Source organism: Palaemon carinicauda, chromosome 1 (genome assembly GCF_036898095.1).
Source record: "Palaemon carinicauda isolate YSFRI2023 chromosome 1, ASM3689809v2, whole genome shotgun sequence".
Lineage (NCBI taxonomy): Eukaryota > Metazoa > Arthropoda > Malacostraca > Decapoda > Palaemonidae > Palaemon > Palaemon carinicauda.
This window is the reverse complement of record NC_090725.1, coordinates 124461254-124485314: the sequence shown is the minus strand read 5'-3', so window position 1 is coordinate 124485314 and position 24061 is coordinate 124461254. Positions and strand designations below refer to the sequence as shown.

The 24061-nt window shown below is 38.5% G+C and overlaps 1 protein-coding gene across 5 annotated transcripts in view; it reads left to right on the top strand.

Moving 5' to 3' along the window:
- Positions 1–24061, top strand: part of Girdin (protein girdin) — a 557233-nt gene that overhangs the window by 513418 nt on the left and 19754 nt on the right. For 4 of the 5 annotated variants that reach the window (XM_068384659.1, XM_068384658.1, XM_068384668.1 and 1 more), the window contains 3 exons: positions 155–362; positions 21830–21894; positions 22026–22196. In XM_068384659.1, the coding sequence (XP_068240760.1) occupies positions 155–362; positions 21830–21894; positions 22026–22196 (444 nt within the window). Of the gene's footprint in view, positions 1–154; positions 363–21829; positions 21895–22025; positions 22214–24061 lie in introns of all 5 variants that reach the window. The other variant, XM_068384662.1, reaches the window with a different exon arrangement.

Sequence of the window (24061 nt, the reverse complement as noted above, 5' to 3'; positions counted from 1 at the left end):
GATTTATGATGGTTATCCAATACTGTAGTTTTCTTGTAAGATAAAACCAAAAAATTCTCACAGTGAATCATAGTCTTGGTTTAAATTACGGTACTTGGATCAATTTCTAAAATTAAGATCCCTTTACTGATGATGAAAATTTATCTTACAACAGAGGATCTGTGTCATCAGAAGATGTAGGAAGTCTTCGATCAGGTGATGCTAGTGACAGTCATCAGGAGGATTCTCTTTCAACAGTCACTGGTGGTAGTGGCACAGCTGAGCTGAGTCGTGCAGGGTCAAGACGCCCAGTCTACTTAACTGAGGATGCTGATTCCATTCCAACAAGAGATGTTGGTCCTGAACCTCTTCATGATTCCCAGGTTATTGCATAACTTTTAATTTACACAAATAACCATTTAGTATGAAAAAAATAGATATAATACAGTACTGTATATTGTACATGTACAAGATAAAAGAAACTTGTGAGAACATGTTGCACTTAAGATTGCAGTGGGATAGTTTTTATCAAGATATTAGGAATGTTAATGATGAAATGCTTGTCATCACCAAAAACCTATTTTTCCTTTATATTGTTGTTAGAGAAATAAGTTTACTTTACTCTCTTTAGTCCTGTTGACTCCTACTGGAGCTCTCATCAGGTATGGGAAGCATATCACCACAAAAATATTTTTCTGAAAAATTGTTTGTACAAAAATAGCATTAATTAGTTTAACCAGAGCACTGAGTCAAGATACTTAGTCTGTCTTAGAACTGACACAAATAGTTTTTCTGTGTTACTAGAATTTTAATTGTATTAACATACCAGTTCAGTGTTTCATGGACATTATCTTGAAGAATCTTGGATTTCTTATTGAGATGAAGTGACTGGTGCTGTAGGCTTTTATATTTTTTTAGTTCATTTAAGGTACACTTTCTTCTTTATTTCAAATATTGTTAGAGAAAACAACCTGGAGTCCCATATTTCAAAATGCATTTTGAGATAGTTCCATTGAATTAATTTATACAATTTAATTTTCTTTTTGACCTATTTCTTTCCATCTCTGACATCCAACCCCATTAAAGATTGGGAGTTAGCAATATGAATATCAGGGGAAGTTCGTAGAAATAAAGGGAATTTTAATAATATACTGTATGTTACAGTATTTCTATATAGTTCTCACCTGATGCTTATATAATCTTTCTTTGTAAATGACAACATGTGTAGGACTTAAGTCATTCAAACAAAATTAACACACTTATATAATCACTGAAAAATATAATTGAATTACTGTATATATCTCCTGCATTATGGTTTTTAAAGTTTGATTAATACAGGTTCAATTAAACTGCTTTCAACCAAAAAGGACTTATTAGACTTAATATAGTTTTGATTCTCTGTATGCACATTACAGCAATTTTATTTTAAATATTCAATACAATGTTAACCCTACTTGAAAAAAAAAAGTTTTTGAAGGAATCCACAAACATAGGTATATACATGCAGACATCAATTGTATTTGTTAGAGCAGAGGTTCTCAATGGGGGTGAAATTCACCCCCAGGGGTGAATTTTGGGCTTTCAGGGGGTGAATTGTGACAAGTAAGTTTATGGTCGAGGAGAGCAATTATAGGCTTTGGCGTAACTGGCCTGTCACGTGGGCTGGGATTATATCAAGTGCTGGCCCAGGAAAAATGGATTAGACAGTTATATACAAGTGACCACCCAAGTTAATCCTAGGATTGGAAAAGGTACTGAGAAAGAGACAGATGGCTAGGGAATTAAGTAGGTCCCAAGAAAATTACTTGGCAACTCCAAGGTTGGGAACTCCTGGACTATAAATAACTGAGAAGCTAATATCAAGGATCAAGATGTGCAGGAGATAAAGTCTTCAGCATTTAGCTTATTTTCAATTAAACTTGATGAATCAACTGATGTGGCATCATGTTCCCAGTTGATGGTGTTTGCAAGGTTTGCTAGGTAGTAGGTTGGCCAAGGCACCAGCCGCCCGTTGAAATACTACCGCCAGAGAGTTATGGGGTCCTTTGACTGGCCAGACAGTACTACGTTGGATCCTTCTCTTTGGTTACGGTTCTTTCTCTTTGCCTACACATACGCCGAATAGTCTGGCCTATTCTTAACAGATTCTCCTCTGTCCTCACACACTTGACAACACTGAGGTTACTAAACAATTCTTCTTCGCTCAAGGGGTTAACTACTGCACTGTATTTGTTCTGTGGCTACTTTCCTCTTAGTAAGGGTAGAAGAGACTCTTTAGCTATGGTAAGCAGCTCTTCTAGGAGAAGGACACTCCAAAATCAAACCATTGTTCTCTAGTCTTGGGTAGTGCCATAGCCTCTGTACCATGGTCTTCCACTGCCTTGGGTTAGAGTTCTCTTGCTTGAGGGTACAATCAGGCACACTACTGTATTCTATTTAATTTCTCTTCCTCTTGTTTTGTTAAAGTTTTCATAGTTTATATAGGAAATATTTATTTTAATGTTACTCTTCTTAAAATATTTTATTTTTCCTTGTTTCCTTTCCTTACTGGGCTATTTTCCCTGTTGGGGCCCCTGGGCTTATAGCATTTTGCTTTTCCAGCTAGGGTTGTAGCTTAGCAAATAATAATAATAATAATAATAATGTTCACTCAGGTTCATTTAAAGAGGAGTTCTCTATTGTTCTACCAAGGCCTCTGATATTTTGGAGAAGGTTTGCCTCTGATATTTTGGAGAAAGTTTCATCTTTTTTTTTAATCAGAAAATCTTTTGTGGGATAATATCAGTGGGTGTTGTACAGATGGAGCACCAGCTATGTTAGGGACAAAATCAGAATTCCAAGTATGTGTGAAAAAGCGAGCTCCAAAAGTGAAAGGTATTCATTGTATGAGCCATCGTCAGACACTAGCCTCAAAAGCACTTCCTGCTCCGCTAGATTAGATTTTGGATCAAACAATTAAAATTGTAAATTTAGTCAAAGGAGGGGCTCTCAACTCACGACTTTTCAAGCAGTTATGTACTGATATGGATGCAACCCATCATTTGCTTCTTTTTCACACAAATGTTCGTTGGCGTTCAAGAGGAATTGTAACTGAGCGAGTATTTCAGCTTAGAGATGAGCTCAAATTGTTTTTTGAAGTGCAAGGTAAAACAGGATTTCCTGCTTGGCTGTGTGATGAGGAAGGGATCATGCGTCTTGCCTATTTGGATGATATAATTGAGCAACTGAATAAACTGATTCTTCAGATGCAAGGAAGGAATACAGACATTATAGAATTCGTAGATGCCTTGGAAGCTTTCATGAGCAAGCAAGATTAATTAGAAGAAAAGGGTAAATGCAGAAAATGTAGCCATGTTTGAGAAACTGTCATCCATTCTTGATGTTTGTGGTGAAGACAAGGTACTTCCACATTTGCAAAAAATTAACTTTTGTAGCATTTGACAGCACTGGAAAATTAATTCAGACGATATTTTCACGAACTTAGTGATTAGTTGGATTTAGTCAGAAATCCATTCAAACTGTCGGTTGAAAAAGTTCCTGATGATTGTCAAGATGAGTTTTTGGAGTTAAAAAGTTTTTTGGTTGTAAGAGATATGTTCGATGAGAAATCAATAACAGAATTTTGGCCTCTGATGTGCGATTCCTACCCAAATATGGCAGAAATGGCTATCCGTGTATTGCTTCCGTTTATATCGACATATCTTTGTGAGTCAGGCTTTTCAACTCTGTTACAAATTAAAACGAAGCATCGTAGTAGATTAGAGGTAGAAAATTATCTGCGTTGTAGCCTTTCAAGCACTCATCCGGGTATCCCAGAATTGGCTAAAAAAAACAATCACAGGTTTTGTCAATTGATGAAATGTAATCTTCTGAATAATAATTATTGCATCAGCTTCAGTTTGGCCTGTTAAGTATTTCTTATAAATTAAAAAAAAAAAAACTATTTTACTTTCATTCAAGTTTTATATATCCATCGATATTTTCAATTTGCATATAATTTGTAATATTCCATTATACAAATAATCCATGTAAAGATGTAAATGTATAATTCAGTTTGAAAAAAAGAAAATAAAAGGATTTATAGTGATATTTGCATATCATATACAATGCAATTTTTGAGACAACTTTTGGAAAAGACGGGAAGTGGGGGGGGAGGGGGGGGAATGACATCATTGCAAATGGTGAAAGGGGTGCAAAGGGCCAAGAAGGTTGAGAACCCCTGTGTTAGAGCATCCTTACTGGATATTTTCATTAAATACAAAATCTGCTTTCATGAATCTATACTTCGAATCATAAGTTATTAACTAGAAAAGAGCCTACTGCATGACCTGACATTGTTAAGAATGAAAAATAAAATAAATTTTCTTTGCACCCTCATATTTCCAATTCAAATAAGGGATTTTGACGAAGGAAAAATCTATTTCTGGGCTCCGACCTGTGCTGCCCAGTGAAATACTCCTTTAGCACCATTTCTAAGGTATATAACTGCTATATATTACCAGAGAAAAAATTGCATAGGAATTCCAGGTTGAACCCAGCTCGCTCACCTATATAAGGTGTCGATATAATACTGGGGCGTGATAATTCACAACCAGAGGCCTCGCACCATTTAGATATCTCCTGTCAAAATCCCCGAACAGCGAGGTGCCGTTCAACATCGTACTACTACTAGCAATCCCACGCCAGTGACGTCACTCCTTATAGCACCCCAGATTGGGGCCCAATTAGGGAGGGACGGGTGGGTTCACTGGGCGGCACTTGTCTCTCGCCCAGAAATAGATTTTTCCTTCGTCAAAATCCCTTTTCTGGGCTCCGACCCGTGCCGCCCAGTGAAATCGTACCAGAGAATGGGGACCCAATATGGCTAACTACCTGAAGAGGGAATAACACAAAATAACAGAGCTGATGAGTTTAATATAAAAAAAAGAGGGATGTGGAAACCCGTAAAAATAGATCAACATGTATATGACAGTGATAAATAGACATGGTAAACAATCAATAATGAAACCCGTAGGTAGAATTCAACAGATATGAATAGTGGGAATCCAGCTTGGTAATCAAAAATGCAAAATAAAATCAGCTCGGGGATTAAGAACAAGTGTAATGAAAACAATTCGTGAAATTGAACAATTGAATAATAAAATAATACACCATAAGGGTGTATAGTAACAAAACAGGTAGGAACAACAGGTAAGGCAGGCAGGAGGGAAAGAGGACAGAGCAAGACGTTGTGATTAGGACAGATGTACCTTCAGGAGGAACTATATTCCCTGCAGCTACTGTGGCAAATCTAAGAGCTTCTAAAGGTTTTAGGTTGTGGCGCTTGAAAACTTTAGGGGACTTCCAACCCGTATATTTTGAGAGCTAATCAAATTTCATATGGTGGAAAAAATTAATTGAGGTAGCCACAGCTCTAATATCATGGACATGTGGGAATGATGCAGGATTAGCTTGTTTAATAAAATAAAGAATTTGTTGTCTGATTCCCTTAAGGGTAATAGTTCCTCCGTGTTCTCTAATAAATAAGGGCCCTGTGGTTGTAGTGGAAGTTCTACCTAAGTAGGCTTTCAGGGTGGTAACTGGACACAGGGATGGATCCCGAGGAAGTGGAACAATCTTCCAGGGAGACCACCTGTTTTGGGGGTCTTCATTTTTAGCCAGGAAAACTTTGTTAGGAGAGAGAAGAACCTCACCTGAAGAGAGAAACTCTATAGGACCAGGGTCTCTAGATAAGGCTGACAATTCTGAGATTCTGGAGCCCGAGGCGAGGCTCAAAAGAAAAAGTGACTTTCTTAATAATGCCATATAGTTACAGGATTCATTTGGGGTGTCAGAGGCTAGCTTAAGAACATCGTTCAAAAACCAGGAAACTGCGCTAGGGCGAGGTGAAGGTTTCAGTCTGGCACAAGCTCTCGGAATGGATGAGAAATATGAATCCGTTAGATCAATGTCAAAACCAATATGGAAGATCTTTTTCAAGGCTGACTTGATTGTAGTAATGGTATTGGCTGCCAGGCCAGATTCGAAGAGAGTTCTGAAGAATGTTACAGTTAGGTTCATCGTCATTTTCTCAACTTGGGAATCTTTCAAGAACTTAGCTAATTTCTTGACAGCTGAGTCATATTGACGGAGAGTAGATTCCCTTTTGTCAGATTCCAGGAAAATAGTATTCAAAGGATTGATGTTTGCACCTCGTTGGGCTGCGAACTTCATGAAGTCCATAAAGTTAGGGCATTCAGAATCCTTGAGGAAGCGAACACATTGCGAGTTTGCACTGTCTTTGTTAACACCGGATTGGGAATCCGCTGGGGGCGGAGACCTAGTTCTAGCAACAAGAGGAACCAATTGCTCTTGGGCCAGTTGGGGGCTACGAGAGCCACTTGACCTTTGACGGATCTGAGTTTGTGCAGAACTTTCAGCAGGAGATTCACCGGAGGAAACAGATAAATCGTCTTTCAGGTAGTCCAGGTTGGGGGCTACGTAACAATCTTTTTTGCGATTGGATTCCGTCGCAAACAGACCCACCTGGAGACCCGGGACTGGAGATAGCATCCACTGGAAAGATCAATTGTCTAGTGACCATTCCGACTCTAGCGGAGTCGTCCGGGAAAGTGAGTCCTCTACCACATTCCGGACTCCTGCTAGATGGACTGCTGACAGGTGCCACTTGTGCATTGCCGCCATGGGGAAAAACTTCAACATGATGTGGTTTATTTGGGCTGATCTGGAGCCCTCTCTGTTGAGGCAGTGTACTATGACTGTACTGTCGAGAACCAGTCTGATATGGAGATTCCTGGCTGGATTGAGACGTTTTAAAGTGAGGAAGACTGCCATGGCCTCTAGGACGTTGACGTGCATTTGTTGGAAGACCGGTGACCATAACCCTTGGACTTTCTTGTGTTGTAAAGGAACCGACTTGGAAAGATTCTTGATCTTCGTCCAAGTCTGCAGACTTTTTCTCAGGGTTGGGGAAAGGCAAGCACGTCTGTCTCGGCGTATTGCGGTTGCTCTGGAGCGCCACACTTTATGTCCTTGAGTTTGGACCTCAGGACGATGTCTGTCACGGAGGCGAAGGTCAACTTTTCCCTGAGAAATTGTTTTGTATTCCTCGCTATCACCTTCCTTTTGGTTTTGGGGAGGCACAGCGTATGGGAGCACAAGTCCCCTTGTAGTCTCAGCCATTGAAACTTGGTCTCCGGGACCAGGCGGGATTTCTCGAGATTGACTTGGAATCCCAGTTGCCGAAGGAAGGTGAGGACTTTGTTCGTTGCTACGCGGGAAATCTGGGCATTGTCTGACCAGATTAGCTAATCGTCTAGAGAGGCTACTACCTGTATCCCCTGAGTCCGAAGCTCTTGAATTACTGTCTCTGCTATTTTGGTGAAGATTCTGGATGGTATGTTGAGCCCCAATAGCATCACTTTGAATGCATAGGCTTGTTTGCCTAGCTTGAAGCCCAGATAAGGACGAAAATGCCTTGCTATTGGAACGTGATAGTAGGCATCTGTAAGATCGATGGAGGTGGTGACGGCCCCACGGGGAAGTAAGGTCCGCACCTGTGAGACGGTAAGCATATGGAATTTGTCGCAACGAATGAAGGAATTTAAACGAGACAGATCCCGGATTACTCTCCGTTTGTCTGAGCCTTTCTTTGGCACGCTGAACAAGCGTCCGTGAAATCGTAAGCGTCGTATACTTTGGATTGCATTCTTTAGTAGCAGATCTTTTGTGAAGGAACGTAGGTCTTCCGTGAACTGAGACCGGTTGAACCACTTGCAGAGGTTGCCTGAATTGGGAAGATTGGAAGGGCCTCAATCTCTTCCTACCTCGAATTGAGGTACTAGTAGGCTCATATCTCCTCTTTGAAACCAGGCCCCACCTAACCTTGAGGTTTTGGTTTGCCCTAGCTGCCTCGCAAAGGACCGAGTTCACTAAATCCCCTGGGAAAAGATCTGGGCCCCAGACTGGAGCTTCGATGAGCCTATTAGGTTCGTCCCTAATCGTGGCTTCGGAAAGAACGTGTCGTCGACAATGGGTCCTGGCAGTTGCAAAATCATAGGCGTCAGCCATAAAGTTTTGCAAAAGCGACTTAGTGAGGGCCTTAAGGAGGACCTCCTCAGTGTAAGTGGCGACAGTCAAATCAGAAAGGGCAACTGAATTAAGGGATCTGCTGAATCTACACCTCGACTCATATTCCAATTTAATGAGAGACTCCGGGAGTTTGGGAAGCCGTTCGCTGAACTGTGTCGAGGCACAGTCCGGGCTCAACTTACCTACCGAGAAGGTAGCTGGGGCGTTCCGCCAACATTCACCGTCTCCCGGAAAGAGAAGGGAGGGTAAGTCGGTCTCCCTGAGGTGAGGTAAAGGCTTCTCTTCCTTGATAGCCTAAAAGACCGTCTCTATGATCTTGGTCGCACATGGGGTAGGGGTCTGGTCGTCGGCCACAAACATAGTATATGAACTTTTGTAGGCCGTAATCATTGTGTTCAAGCAATCCCACTCATTGAACACGCGGACCAAGACAGACTGTGCCTGTTCTTTAGGAAAATTAACAGTTTCCTTTGGGACCTTATCCAATCGAATCAGAGCCTCTTCCTTGAGGCGAGCGTAGCCCGGGAAGGGGAATTCAAGACCCGGCGGGTAGAATTCATAATCCACAAGAGGCCGGGTACCGAAATCTCCGATTGACAACATACCCTCCGAGAAGGGGGCATGCAATGCCAACCTCCAAGGGTTATTCTTATTGAAAGGAGGAAGCTTGGAGGCGTCAGGGACGGGTTATTGCTGTTGTGGCGGTGGCAGCCCCGAGCGCATGAGTCCCTGAACTAGGCTCTCCATAGAAGCTATTCTCTCTTGTGATTGTCGTGTATGAGACGATAGTATCGACTCAAAATGAGCAAACATCTTCTCGGAAAAATCCACCGGGTCAGATGATTCCGCCGGGGGGGAAACAGGTGCCGGAACGGAGACTACTCCGTGAGAGGTTGAAGGCACAGCAATTGGGTCTTGAGAGACTCTGGTGGAGGAAGATTTAGCCTTCGAAGCTGATGATTTCGAAGACCTGTGGTCTTTGGAAGACTTGTGGGTCGTATATAAATTCGTACGATGAGCCTTCACCTTGGGGATAACAGGCCGGGGACTGAGACCAGTCCCGGTTGTCCCCGGAAAACCTCGAAAAGAAGAGTGTTCTGAAGGAGAAGAGAAAGCCGGGCTAGGGATAGGAATCTTAGCCCGGGAACCACCTGACTCACCCACGTCCCTACCTGCGTCGGGATTGTTAAGAGCCATGGGTTCCACATCGAGATTGAGGGTAGAGACGTCTTCAGTTAGGGTGCCGCCCGTTTCTTCTTGGTCCGGGGCCTGAAGAAGGGATTCGAACCTCTCGATGAAAGGATCCGCCAATTCTTTGGGGACCGCAGGTGAAGTTTTAGCATGGGGGTAGAGACGGGAACACCATTCCTCAGAGAGGATATAAGGCTGTGTGGCCTTCACGTTGCGGGCGAACCCGTCAATCCAGATCTTTAGGGTAGCCCGAGCTGTATCTTTCTCAAGTTGGGAGCACTGAAAGAGAACAGACTATTAGCGAGGGATATTTGTGCCAAAGAAAAGTGAAGAAGTCCAAGGACTTCGTAGACACTAAGTGAAAGGCATGCGGGAAGTCCAGAGGACTAGTTGCCTTAAAATTAATATTTAAAATTAATGGTAACTCCCTACAAGTCTGTATCAATGAAAAAGCACTCACCGAGTCAGATGTTAGAGTGGAGGTCATTGTGTAGCAGACTACACAAGTGTCTGGATGCCATACAGCTAAGTCATCCACTCGGACAGAACAGTGGGCGTGTGAATGACACATGTCATGGCCATAGGGTTGATAGATGACAGCGGCACATGCCGTCATTGCACAGCATACAGTCTGTAAAATAAAAGATACATGAGTATCTCAAAGGAAAGGAAATTAGGGGCCTGGAGGCCCCTGTGCTTAATATATATATATATATATATATATATATATATATATATATATATATATATATATATATATATATATATATATATATCATGATAAAAATGTTTTATATATATTCATCAGGAATCCTGAATGAAAGCAAATAGGGGCTCGGGGGCCCCGGATTCTTAAATTATAGCAATATCATGCTAAAAGATTTACATATCAATATCATGATAAAAATGTTTTATATATATATATAAATCAGGAGTCCTGAATGAAAGCAAATTATATATATCACTATCATGGGAAATATGTTTTATATATATTCATCAGGAATGCTGATGATAAAAGTGTCTTGTATATATATACATCAGGAGTCCTGAATGAAAGCAAATAGGGGCTCGGGGGCCCCGGGTGCTTGAATGATATCAAGATCATGATAAAAGATTTATATAACAATATCATGATAAAAATGTTTTCTATATATACATTAGGAATCCTGTAGGAAAGCAAATAAGGGCTCGGGGGCCCCGGGTGCTTAAGTGATATCAATATCATGATAGAAGATTTATATATCAATATCATGATAGAAGATTTATATATCAATATCATGATAGAAGATTTATATATCAATATCATGATAACAATGTTTTATATACGTACAGTCTGTAAGACAAAAGATACATGAGTATCTTAAATGAAAGCAAATTAGGGGCCCGGAGGGCCCGGAGCTTAAATATCTACGTATATATATGTCAATATCATGATATAAATCTTTTATGTATAGCCATAAAGTATATTGAATGTAAGCAAATCGGGACCCGGGGGGTCCGGATTGCTTAAATATCAATATCAAAATAACTATTTTGATTGTAAAAGGAATTGAAATTAAGTCAGACCGTAACCGTGATCATATCAAAAGAGGGAAGGGAAGGTCGAGAACAAGGATCGTATATATATTATATATATATGTGACTAATATAAAGTTAATCCAAGTAAGAAAGAGTAACGTTGGCTCCGGAGGCTCAACTAAACAACTCGACTGGATGGTAATGTATAAAAGCTACTCCCGGGAATCCCGGAATGAAATCTTAATATATATATATATATATATATATATATATATATATATATATATATATATATATATATATATATATATATATATATATATATATATTATACATCTACATGAGGTCCGTGAGGTGCGTGACACTAGAGGAAGAAAGGGATCTTTAACGGGTCCGTGACGTGCGGGACCGGGGGGGTAGCACGTACAAAACTTAATAAATAATATAACATAACAAGGTACCACGGACCGAGCCGAAAACTTCCCGCCGATCGTTGGCCAAACGAGCGACGGAAAGAAAACGAATACGACCGGGTAGAGTAGTGGAAAGATTAAGTAATGTACGTTAATGTATAATAATAGTATGCCTCACAGATCAACGGGAACCGCCCGTGCAAAACGGATGCCCCCGGGAGGGGTACATAGCGCTATAAAGTGACTCAAACTCGATCGGGAGAGAGAGAGGGAGGGAACCCTGGGGTGGGGTATCGGCGGGAGGAGGCTAGGAGGTATGCCAACCTGCCTGACCCACGATTGATATGATCACGCGGAAGGACTAATAACACTATAATAAACATAACGCATGGTAAAATAAGATAGGAAGGCATGCTGGATGATAATAATAATAACATAGCTATACATCAATCATAAAACAAACAAGGAAGCGAACATGAGACAGGAGAAAATCAAGCCTGACGGCGCTGGGAGTAGGCAGGGCTACCAACATAACATAGGGTCAGTGAAGTGCTAACAAAAGGAAAACTAATATGTAATATCCGACTCATGAAAGCCCCTCGAGCTAATGCAAGCATACGAATGACATTAAAATGATAAGCAAGTACGTGGAGTGCAAACGTAAATAATCCAAGTAATAATATAGTGGAATAGGAACACCCAAAGGCGACCAGGCATGCCAACTTACCGATAATACGCACACGTATATGTAATAACTGTTATCATAATAACAGGACAATATAAAATTAATACGGTGTGTGAACCGTGGATATCCATAAGGTTCATAACGAGAAACAATCAGTATGGAGGACTCATTGAAAATCGTTAAGAACGAACGAGAGAGAGATAGGAGGGAGCCGGGCGCCATGAAAGACCCACGCAAGGTCGTGAAAAATAAAGCTGAATAATATAAGCAAAAAAGGGCAAGACCCCCTCCAAAATCTCAAAACTCATAGATCTGGTACTTAACTTAGATGGAGGGACAGTGGAGTCCGACATCTTGAGGTAAATCCAGAAAAAAACCAGCGAAAATCACACACAAGGTAAAATACGGCTAGCAAACTGCGTGCTATAAAAGGAGTGACGTCACTGGCGTGGGATTGCTAGTAGTAGTAGGATGTTGAACGGCACCTCGCTGTTCGGGGATTTTGACAGGAGATATCTAAATGGTGCGAGGGCTCTGGTTGTGAATTATCACGCCCCAGTATTATATCGACACCTTATATAGGTGAGCGAGCTGGGTTCAACCTGGCATTCCTATGCAATTTTTTCTCTGGTAATATATAGCAGTTATATACCTTAGATGGTGCTAAAGGAGTATTTCACTGGGCGGCACGGGTCGGAGCCCAGAAAAATCTAGGACACAGATCCAGTAAAAGAAACGCCAAATGTCAAGCGTGGCACGAGAATCGTTAGATACGGAAAGATTGCCACAAGGAATAAGAATGTGAAGTTTTGTCACCACAGAAAGTCTGACATTTAAGACTAAGCACGGTCAAATTATTAAAAAAAGGGGAAGTGAACTAAAGGCAAGCCTCAAAAGATAAGAGCTGCAACAACTATCGATTGCAAGAATAAAAACTAATGAATCTGAAAGCGAAAACTAGAACTGTATAAAATTAAATAAAAACTTGCAATCACATAATCCACAAAAGAAAACCCTAAATATTTTTAAGGCCCTGTCTACACAATGATCTTTGCTCACCGAACTTTGCTTAAGGTGTCGTCAGAAGTGTAGAAGCAGCGAGGAAAGTTCTGTACTGTATAAGTTTTTTCATATGATTACTGAAGTAATGAAAGCTGTGCTTATTGGTGGTGAAAACTGGGGGGATGTCATTGCCTGACATAGTTAGGTAAGTTTTTCACTAATGCCAATGATATACTGTATTAGAATATTTTTCTTGGTGGTGATACTCCAATATAGCTAATATTTTACACCTATGCTAAAAATATAAAATTTTAATTTTTTTACCATAGTCTCGCCCCTCTAGTCCTGTATTGCTCTTAAGTGGTGGTATATGACAATTTCATGAAATAATTAATCTAATAATAGCTGATAAAAGCTCTAAACTCTCTTGAATTGTGGGTTTAATTGATGAAAGGAAGAATGAAGGTCTCAATTGCTGCTGATTTGAATAGTTTACAATCACCTAACCCTTTAATATGTGATGAATATTCTATAAGAAACAATCCCTTAGAGCACCAATTGCAAATTAACACTAACAGTTAGAACATGTTTTCTTTAACCGTCCTGACTTCAACCAAGAGTAAATTATGTGTTGGACCCAAATCTTTGAACTAATTTCAGTTAGTCCTCAATATTTGTGATTTATCAGTTATTGCTTTTTAAATATTTGATTTTACTAGATATACTCATATGCATAAGAAACACCCATTGGTCATATAGATGAGAGAGAAATTTTTACTTGGTGGTCTGGTTAGGTTATCTGATTCAAAAGTCATGTATCACGTACTGTAGTACTGTAACTAGATGAGTGTTCATTAAGTAATATACTGTAGATTATTTTATCTTCATGCTAGAAATTTTGAGTAGGTCCCAGTATAAGAAGTAATCAAAGATGGAATCATCATACTCAATGCAGAAAAAAAATGGCCAATACGGGAGGACACCTGCTTTTAAATGGATTCCCCCATTGGTCCCACATCACTACAGATCACTGGCATGCCAACCCTGCTCCACCTCCTTACCCTCTCTCTCTGTCTTTCTCTTTAATTTTTTATATAAATTGGGGTATTTCTAAAATTGTATCTGAAATTATTCTAACATTTTCTTCCACACCACCACCGAGGCAAAATTCAAGGCGTGTTTTCTGTATAAAGGTTTTCTCTCATCCTAATCCTCTTAACAAGAGAATGTCTTGATCGAGTCATTTTGCTTCAACACAGAATGTCATTTCCATATTGAAGCTTTGTGACTGGCAGGATGCCTCTCGAACTGCAGAAAAAAATTTCATGTTTGACTCAAAATATCTCTCATACTTCTTTTTTATTGCTTATTGTTACTTCAACCTCCATCATATTTTATCAGCTGTCTTCCACCTTGCTATTATACCTCTCTTCCCCTTTTCACGGTCTAGATTTTTGGGAAAGGATACCATTGCTGGGATTGGAGTTTTTTGTTTAAACCAATTGTGAGAGCTGTGGTGAGCTTAACAACTAATTGATAGTTTTTGGACCATGGAAGTTCAATGTTCTCATATTGACATGTGGAACTATCTCATGCAGAAATTTGGCTATTAGATTCCAAGGGTGGGTTAGTGTTTTAGAGATAGGACTCTCGGCATTCTGTCCGGTTTGCATGCCACTACGATTAAAGTGGGGATGACTGTATTCTTGAAATGCTCTCGGTTGCATCAGGCAGGTTATGCTTACACTCGAGACTTGAGCCACTCTAATCATAGTGGTACCATCCCATCAAGGTGGGGATGGAGTTGACTTTTGGGAGTCTGCTCTTGCAGGTGTCATTGGTTGAGGAATTACTTCCATGAAAGGCTAGTGTGGTCTCTTTTAGGATGTCATGCAGTCTAAAATTTTCTTCCCCTTAAACATTTTTTTTCATCTGTCAATATGTTTTGCTTTTTTGCATTATTCCTTCCCCCAAGAAAAATATAATGAATAGCAATAATATTTCTCCTACCCCTGGATATCGGATGGCAAACCACACTCTGTTGATGACCTTAGTTAATATGTGATCACACATAAGGATTTTAGCTCACTAACAAATGACAAAGCACACACTGGATCTGATCAGGTTTTGAAGCAGAGGCACTTGAAACAGAAATTAATGATCCGAAGAGTCCTAGGAAGAATAAAGTTGATAATTCAAGTAATTTTGGAAACAGAGGGAAATTGACAATCCTGTATGTTACCCAAATTCCATTAGAGACATTATGATGTGCTATATAAAGCATTTGAATGCTGTGGGTTAGTGACAGAAATAAGAATGAAACATGAGGAGGAAAAATGGAATTCTTGGATATCCTATAGTAATCATGATGGAACATTTAATGCAATCCGTGACATTATGAATATTGAAATTAATAGCTTAAATATCATGGGTGCTGTGCGATAAGCCACAGAATTATTCAGATGTACAGTATACAAACCTGCAGACTGGATTGATAAAGATATAGATGTAGTTATGCCTTCCAAGAGAAAGCCAAAACCACCATTCTGGCTTTTTGCTCAATCTAAAGGGGATACTGTACAGGAAATTACTTTAAAATGTGCAAATTACTTCAGAAGAAAGTAGGAACCATCACACTTGGAGATATATCTTGTTTTGGAAAAAAAATTACCTCATTCATGCCCAGTCATGCATGTAATCTATTATACTTTCTATTTTGAAAATAGATAATGTTGATATAACATTAGATGTCAACCCCATCTAAATTTTAGCTATGGAAGGAGACATCCAACTCACACTGTCAGTAGATCTCAAAAAATAAATATGCCATCTTATGATAAAGAGCTGCATGATGAGGAAAGCATATTGCTTCCTGAGGTTTTGCCACTTTTTATTAGTAATTATGTACTACCTGTCTGTACTGTACAACATTCGTCCCCCATAAAAATCTATAGTACAGGTACAAATCTCTCTGTCGGTATCCTTTCCTGATTTTTTGGAGGTTCTACTTAAAACTGTTATCAGGTGCACCTGTGGTGGGGAAGGTGTAAAAACCTGGTAGGTCACCACCTCCTAATCGGAAAGAGAGAGACCTCTATAGGGAACATGAAAGTGATGACATCAAATAGATATGATGTTTTTTTCTGTAGATATTTTAGATCAACCAGAAAACACCCCATATCAATAAGAAATTCAAGTCAAGGCCCACCATTCCCCTCAACAATTAGATCGAAAGGTGTCAAAGAAAAAGAACAATGTAAAACCCAATTTATAAAGACCCTTTGAAAGAATCCAGTGGGAAATCCTGTTAAATGAAAAATTTCTAATGGGAAGATGCCATCCAAGGTGTCTTCCGGAAAATAAACTATAGTTTTTTCCTCCATTTTATCATGGAAGCGAGCAAGCTTAATGATAAGATTCCTTGTTTGAGGGAATCTTTGTCTATTTGTACCCCTCTGCAGGCAGTGGTTGGACAAATTAATTTGGAGAAAATTATACAATTTGCTCTCTTCATTTGCCTTCAAATGACAACATCTTGCAAGGCAATTCAGTAGAGGTGACTCAACAATTCCCTCAATTTTCTTCTACTGAGAGATTTGAATGGTAGACATCTTTTATGGGGCGATGTTTTAGCGAACACAAGGGGCAACATCATATCATCAATTGTAGAAAATGAGGATATGGGATTCCTTATTACAGGAGAGCCCATGTATTTTCATATTCAATAAGCACCTTGTCATGCATTGACCTTTTAGTTGCAAGCTCTAATTGCCTTCTTGATTTTGATTGGAGAATATTAATTGATTGGCATACCAGGGATCATGCACCAATTATTAAAACACCAACAATAATCCACCCTTGCAGAGATCTCCACGGTGGAACCTTGACAAGGCTGACTGGGATAGATTTCAGGAGCCAAGCAAGGTGGAAGGGAAGGCAGAACAGTTTGAAAGGGTAGATAATGCCTTAAACTTACTAAATGAAACTCTTCATACAACAGGAGTTAATTCAATTCCCAAACAATGACCTGTCACCAGGTGGTCATCGGAGTTAAAGACCCTGCACCAAGCTACTAGAGCATCTTTCAACTCGATTGTTAGATGTCATACAGAGGAGAATCTAGTAATATACTAAAATGTAAAGTACAATTCTGCTGTGCAATGAAAGTAGCTAGGTGCTAGCCTTAGATATCATGTTTCTCCAGTCAGTAGTAGAACACTACCATCTTCTGTCTGGAGGAAATTAAAAAAGATAGTTGGCAAATGTGCTTCTAACCCACCAACAGTGTTAAAGGTGAATGATCCGTAAATGACCTGAGCACTTGAGCACCTGAGGCTGGCAATGCTTGGGCTAAACATTTCTCCAACATATCATTCATGTGTGAAGCTCCTGGTCTCCAGTATAGAAGCACTGAAGAAGGAAAACTTGGATTTTACAACAGAAAAGGAGGAATCTTATAATGTTCCATTTATTGCACTTGCTACTTGCAATGTTACAGCCTGTGACATCGATGGAATTTCATATGTTATGATTAAACCTGTACTCTTTAACACTAAACTATTTATTTTAAGCATTATTAACAGAATATGACATGATCATAGTTACCAAACAGTCTGGGAACTAGCCTTTTTAAGATCGGATAAGGACAAATTTTTTAGCAGCAAACTATTGACTATTTGCATTGACATTTTGTTTACATGAAATCATGGAGAAGACAGTCGATGCAAGGCTAGTATAGTACGTGGAGAAGAAAGGTATTTTATCACCTATCCAGTGAGGTATTAGGAAAATGCACCCAACGACTGATGTGCTAAATGGACTTCAGTCCTTTATTTGTGAAACCTTTGCTTCCAAACAGCACCATGTAACAGTATTTTTTGTTTACCTTGAAAAGGCATATGATACTATTTGGAGATATGTCATACTTGAAACCATACATGACATTGGATTGAGAGAGCTACCATTGTTAATTTAAGCATTTGTGCCACAGAATTTTTCAGGTTAGAATAGGTTAAATTCTGTCACATGAAATGTCATGAGGAAGGATTTCTGCAGGGTTGTATGTCGAGTGCACTGTTCATAGATGATTTCTCCATGTCATTTACAGGAGCTAGAATTGCAATGGGTGAAAAATTGAAATTTCTTGAGGCTTTGAATCTTTTAAAAGTTCTGTTTCACACATCATGGGGGCAAACTGCAAAGCTATTTTAAAATCATATAAAGGTCTAATTTTTTTTTTAAATTAGTTATGGCTGTGAAATATATTTCTCAACCGCCTCAAGTCGATTAAAGATTTTAGGTTCTATACACCATACTGTTATCAGATTAGCCACAAGCGATTTTAGAACTTCACTCATCCCAAACCTCTTTGTTGACACTGAAGAATTACCTTTACACCTTCACCAGAGGTCTTTTCTTGTTTTATATAGGTTTAGGTTACAAAGACGTAATCATTCTCTAGCTTTTCAGACTGCAAACCTAGTAAGGCATTCTAGATATTACAAGTTGCAGTCAAAATTTCCTCAACCACATAGGTTTTGTGTAAAACAATAAACAGTCTTGATATAGCTAGAAATAAAGTGCTTCCATTTAGGATGTCATCAATCCCTCCATTGAAATTACCAGAGATGTCTTTCTGTAAATATTTTATTGGTATCTAAAAGACTTAGAAACCCAGTCTATTTTTATTGAACATGTTGAAGAACATAGTGAATCAGCTTATATCTTTACTTATAAATCCAGATCCAATGAGGGCATTGGATTTGGATTACATAGTAGTGCCTTTAATTGTAGAGGTGTACTTCCCTTAGTATCATCTATTTACTGCCAAACTATATGGCATGCTGACTGCTATTGGAAAAAGTGTCAAAGGAGGAGGGACAGTTTACAATTTTTGGTGATGCAAGAAGTGTCTTACAAGCTTTAGAAGTTTTTAATTCCAATAGCCTTTCAGTTTTAACTTATTTTAGAGTGGCTCTTTTTTATTAAGAAGAAAGTTATAACAGTTCAGTTTTGCTGGGTTCAGAGATGTAGGTGTGCTTGGAAATGAGGAGGAAGATAGAGGGGCAAAGGAAACTACAGCTGAATTGCTTTCAAGAAGATATCCCCTCCTCTGGAATGACTTTTAACCAGGCATAAAGAGGTTCTTTTATGAAATTTGGCAGCAGTATATGGACACTTTAGATGGAAATAAGATGAGGGAAATAATGAATGTTATATCTCCTTGGAGGTATAACATGATGCCCTGATGACTGGCCAACACCAGCCACTGTGATAAATGTTTGGTACCCCTGACAGTGAGATATTTATTGACTGAATGGCCTACTCTTGATTACCTAAGAAATAGATTAATGTTTAAGGCTTGAGGTGTGTAGTGCAGGTTAATCCTTATCAAGATTCTTGAGGAGAATGTCTTGTATGATATTAGCAACTCTTTGCAATTTATTTCAGAAGCAGGTCTTCTGAAAGGTATTTAGTTTTATACAGATGTTTGCTTTTATGGTTTTATGTTGAATTGTCTTTTATAGTTTATTCATAACAAAAGATATTCTTACAATCTCATATGCTGTACAGAAATCCCTTGATTGTGATCAGGAGGTTCGTATGATTGGCCTTGATTTTAGTGCTGGCTTTGACCGTGTTAATCATGAGGCCCTTGTTTCCAAACTCTAACAGTTGGGAGTGTGTGGGTCGTTTCTTAGCATTGTTATTAAATTTTTAAGTAATAGATCTCAAAGAGTTGTTGTTGATGGGCACCATAGTGAGTATAGGAATGGGATATCTAGTGTTCCACAGGATAGCGTTCTTGGCCCATTATTTTTTAGACTTTATACACATATGTGGTTTGGCATAGAAAACAAGCTTGTTGCATATGCAGATGATGCTACTCTTTGCATCAATTCCTTCTCCAGAATGTAGATCTGGGGTTGCTGAATCCCTTAATAGAGATCTAGCTAAAATTAGTGCATGGTGCAAATTGTGGGGTATGAAGTTGAATCCTAACAAAACTCAAAGTATGATTGTAAGTAGGTCAAGGACGGTGGCTCCTCAACATACGGATCCCAGCATTGATAATGTCTCTAACTATGTATGACTCTTAAAATTTTAGGTGTGACTCTCGACAGCCAATTTACCTTTGAGAAACACATTAGGTCTGTCTCTTCAATTTCACAAAAAAATCGCTTATTGTGAAAGTCTTTTAAGATTTTCGGTGATAAATCTATTCTCTAGAAGTGTTTTAATTCTTTTATTCTACCTTGTTTTGAGTAGTGTTCTCCTGTCTGGTCTTCAGCTGCTAATTCTCATTTGTTGGACAGGAGTTTACTGTTTATTAAATTTCTTATTCCTGATCTAGGTATTAGTTTTTGGCACCGTCATTTAATCAATTCATTATGCCTGTTGCATAAGATTTTTCATAATTCTGATCATCCTTTACATTCAGATCTTCGTGGACAGATCCCTCCTGTTTGTACTACTAGGCATGCAGTTAATTCTAATAGTCAGGCCTTCTCCATCATGAGGCTCAATACTACACAGTATTCTAGAAGTTTTGTTCCAGCTGTGACCAAGTTGTGGAATGATCTACCTAATCGGGTAGTTGATTCGGTAGAACTTCAAAGGTTCAAAGTTGCAGCAAATGTTTTTATGTTGAACAGGCTGTCATAAGTCTTTTTATTGTCTATATATTAATTATCTGTTTTAATGTTGTTAATGTTTTTTGAAATATTCTATCTTAATTTTTCATTATGTCTTATATCGTTTATTTATTTCCTTGTTTCCTTTCCTCACTGGGCTATTTTTCCTTGTTGGAGCCCTTGGGCTTATAGCATCTTGCTTTTTCAACTAGTTTTGTAGCTTGGCTAGTAATAATAATAATAATAATAATAATAATAATAATAATAATAATATCGACATCACTGATCTTTGATGTCATGATGCCAGAGAGCCCCAAATTTTTCATTAATTCATCCCCCTCATACTAACCTAGGCACATGAGCAGGGGCATTCCCTTGCTTATATACCAGACATTGCCACTACTGTACACACACCGTGACGGCATACTCAAAATGAATAAAATTTATAATTATGTAAGGAACTATAGATAGAAGAGAGGTAGCTCGATTGTAATGACTGTGGGAAGACATAGTGATAAGGAAGTGTTAGATCGGGGAAGCAGTGTTCTTTTGGTAAGGGAAGGCTAAAAATGTAAAAGGAATAGGTAATGATTTAGAGAAAGGGAAGTATGTGATGGTCTATAGCGAGGAGGGGATGAGGTTGGTGTGCTCTGGGGAAGGAGCCCCCAAGTAACAGTGAGCAACAGCAGGTTAAGAGAATGAGCAGTAAAAGAAGCAAAAACCAAGGCTGAAGTGAAGTGACAATAGACAAAAGAAAAAGACAGCGAGTTAATGTTAAAAGGAAAAAGTAAGCCACATGGTGATCGGTTGGAGTTGCATGAAGAAGGAGGTGGCGAATGACAGGGAAGGGGAGGGAGAAGTCATAGCCCGGGGCGACATAATAATGAACAAAAGAGAATTTGGATAATAGTTATAAAAACAGTACAGTTATATGAATATATGAATAAGAGTGTTGAAAGGGATAAGCAGGGAGAATTGGGGAAGGAGAATAAGAGAGTAAGGGGAGGGGTTGGAGAGTGGGCGATGATCTGTGGAGATGTGCCACCAGTGGTTAATCTATTTAAAACCAGGTATCCTTCCCTATCAACTTCTTTTTGCTGCATTGAGTATAGCACTGTATTTGTTAATGCTTGATATATTGTTACACATCTAGGCATTTCCTTTTTTTGTGGTTTTGATTTTTTCAAGGGACATATACAGCATCCTGTTTATTAGTGTAAAGTTGTTATGGTGTTTATCCATCAGCAGTTTTCTCTTCAAAGAATTATATCTTAAGTAGTTGTAATGTTAGACTAATAATTTTGATATGCTTTTAGAGTCGAGGCAGAGCTTCTTTGCGCAGTACTTCCTCTGCATCCCTAAGTCAGCAGGCCATAAACAGGTATGTATATTAGTTTCATTAGAATTTTTCATGTTAGATAGTACATTTTTCATTTTATGAATATTAACCATATTGTACATTACTTTGTTTGAAGTTTAATCTCTGTAAAGTTACTGATGATTTCTTTTCAGGAGCTTTAGCAGTGTTCATGGTAGCCTGCCTCCCCATACTCCACGTACACCAACACCTGGTAGTGTACCAAGAGCTTCAACCCCTAAAACTGGTGTTAAAATAGAAAGGGCCATTGATGGTGAAACTCCAACAACCCCTCGTTTGCCTCCACGTGCTGATCATTCAAGCAGGTAATTTCCTTTTGATGGTAAATTCTCTCAATTATTGTTGTTATTTTCATCATTACAATTTTCTATGGTCATAGAAAGTTGTTCTATTGTATTTATTTTATTATTCCCTCTCAAGAGTTAAAATGTTTATGAATTGTAATATAAAGAGGTCAGGCCTTTATTGAAAACGGGCATACTGTACTTAAGGGGACCGTCCGCTCTGTCCTCCATTTTTTTCTAATTATTCAAAATACACCATTTCTATATGTTTTAGATATAATACCTTCATCATATGAAAATTTCAAGTCATTTGATCAAAAACTTTTTGATTTATTAGCAAAATACATGATTTAAAAAGAAATAGGTAAATATTTTCGCCACTAATATGACACCAATTGTACTGAATATCATACCAGCAAAACTTCTTTATAAATCAAATAATTCTGCGTGACAGATTTTCGATTTTCCTTTTTCTTTTTTTAATGTTCTTTTTTCTTAATTGTCTTCATCTAGACGTAAAATAATTATGAAAAAAAGAGAAGAGGGAAAAGCAAAATTCTGTTACACATAATTGTGGGATTTTTTATTCCTATGATATCTTTCTCTCTAAAATCGAGCAATAGATAAGCGAAAAAAAATTACTTAAGTATGAATAAGTATGTTTTTGAGTTGTAAGCCCCAAAGATTTTCTATAAATTCTAGCTTTTTTCGTTAAAAAATCAATATAACATTATTATGATAATCTTACTTTGTAATTTTATTAATAATTCCTACATGAAGGCTCCTTAAACGAGGCATTTAAACAATAAGTTTACTAATACACTTGGTGTAAGGATGTCATGAGTCGCCAACGTCCTCTCGTTGTTGCCAGAGTTTTAGTTAGAATGTTCCAGCTTTGTACTCTATTTCATGTTTTCCTCTCTTTTTGGTTCTTTTTTGTTTCTCTCTGCTTACTTTTTGTTCTTTCTTTGACCTTAAGTAACATTGGCGTTGCTATAAAGTTCACCAGGACATTGTAAAAAACACAACGTACATATGAAATGCAAGTGAACAAACACACATGCAACGTAACTTATATAGGTCTGGAAACTCTGGCTGTTCTAGTTCGCCTACCCTCTACCATTGCCTTCCATTTCTGTCAGACGTAAGAAATTTCGAAATATAAGCGAAAAAATTGCTATATATATATGCTAAAAAAACATGCAAAGACAATTTTGTCAAACTCAGTCATGCAGACAACACAGTAAAGATGAGGTCATCTTTTAAAGATCGCTTTATCTTCATTATTTGTAAAAATAATTGGCTGAAACTTCTGGAGATCATGTACGATGTTTCTGCATTAATAGAAACTAAAATGACTTTCAATTTGTGAAAGTTATGTCAAAACACCTTAGCGGACGGTCCCCTGAAGGGAAGGATAAGTGTGTTGAATTCTGATTGGCTGGAGGAGAATGGCTAGAATGACAACAGGCTAAGGTAAGGGGAACACTTTTATTGCTAGATTGACAGTGTGGCAATACAATCCCCATTAAGAGTCCTATAACTTAATTTCTACATGGTTTTACCAAAGGCATTATTTTTATTAGGACTCTCAACCTTCACCAGTACCATTGGTGTACAGCTGACATGTTTCTGAGGGAAGGTAATGAATAGGACTTGGAATTCCTACTAAAGACTTTTTAAAGAACGCTGCATACTATGTTTTATTGGGATATTGAAGCATAATATGTTTTATTGGGATATTGAAGCATAATATGTTTTATTGGGATATTGAAGCTCATATTTGCAGTTTGGCTTTGCAAAGGCCTTGGAGATAGTGATGCACTTCTTACAATTCCCAAAGCTGTACAGGAATATCTTGATTGTGGTTAGGTAGTTCATATGAT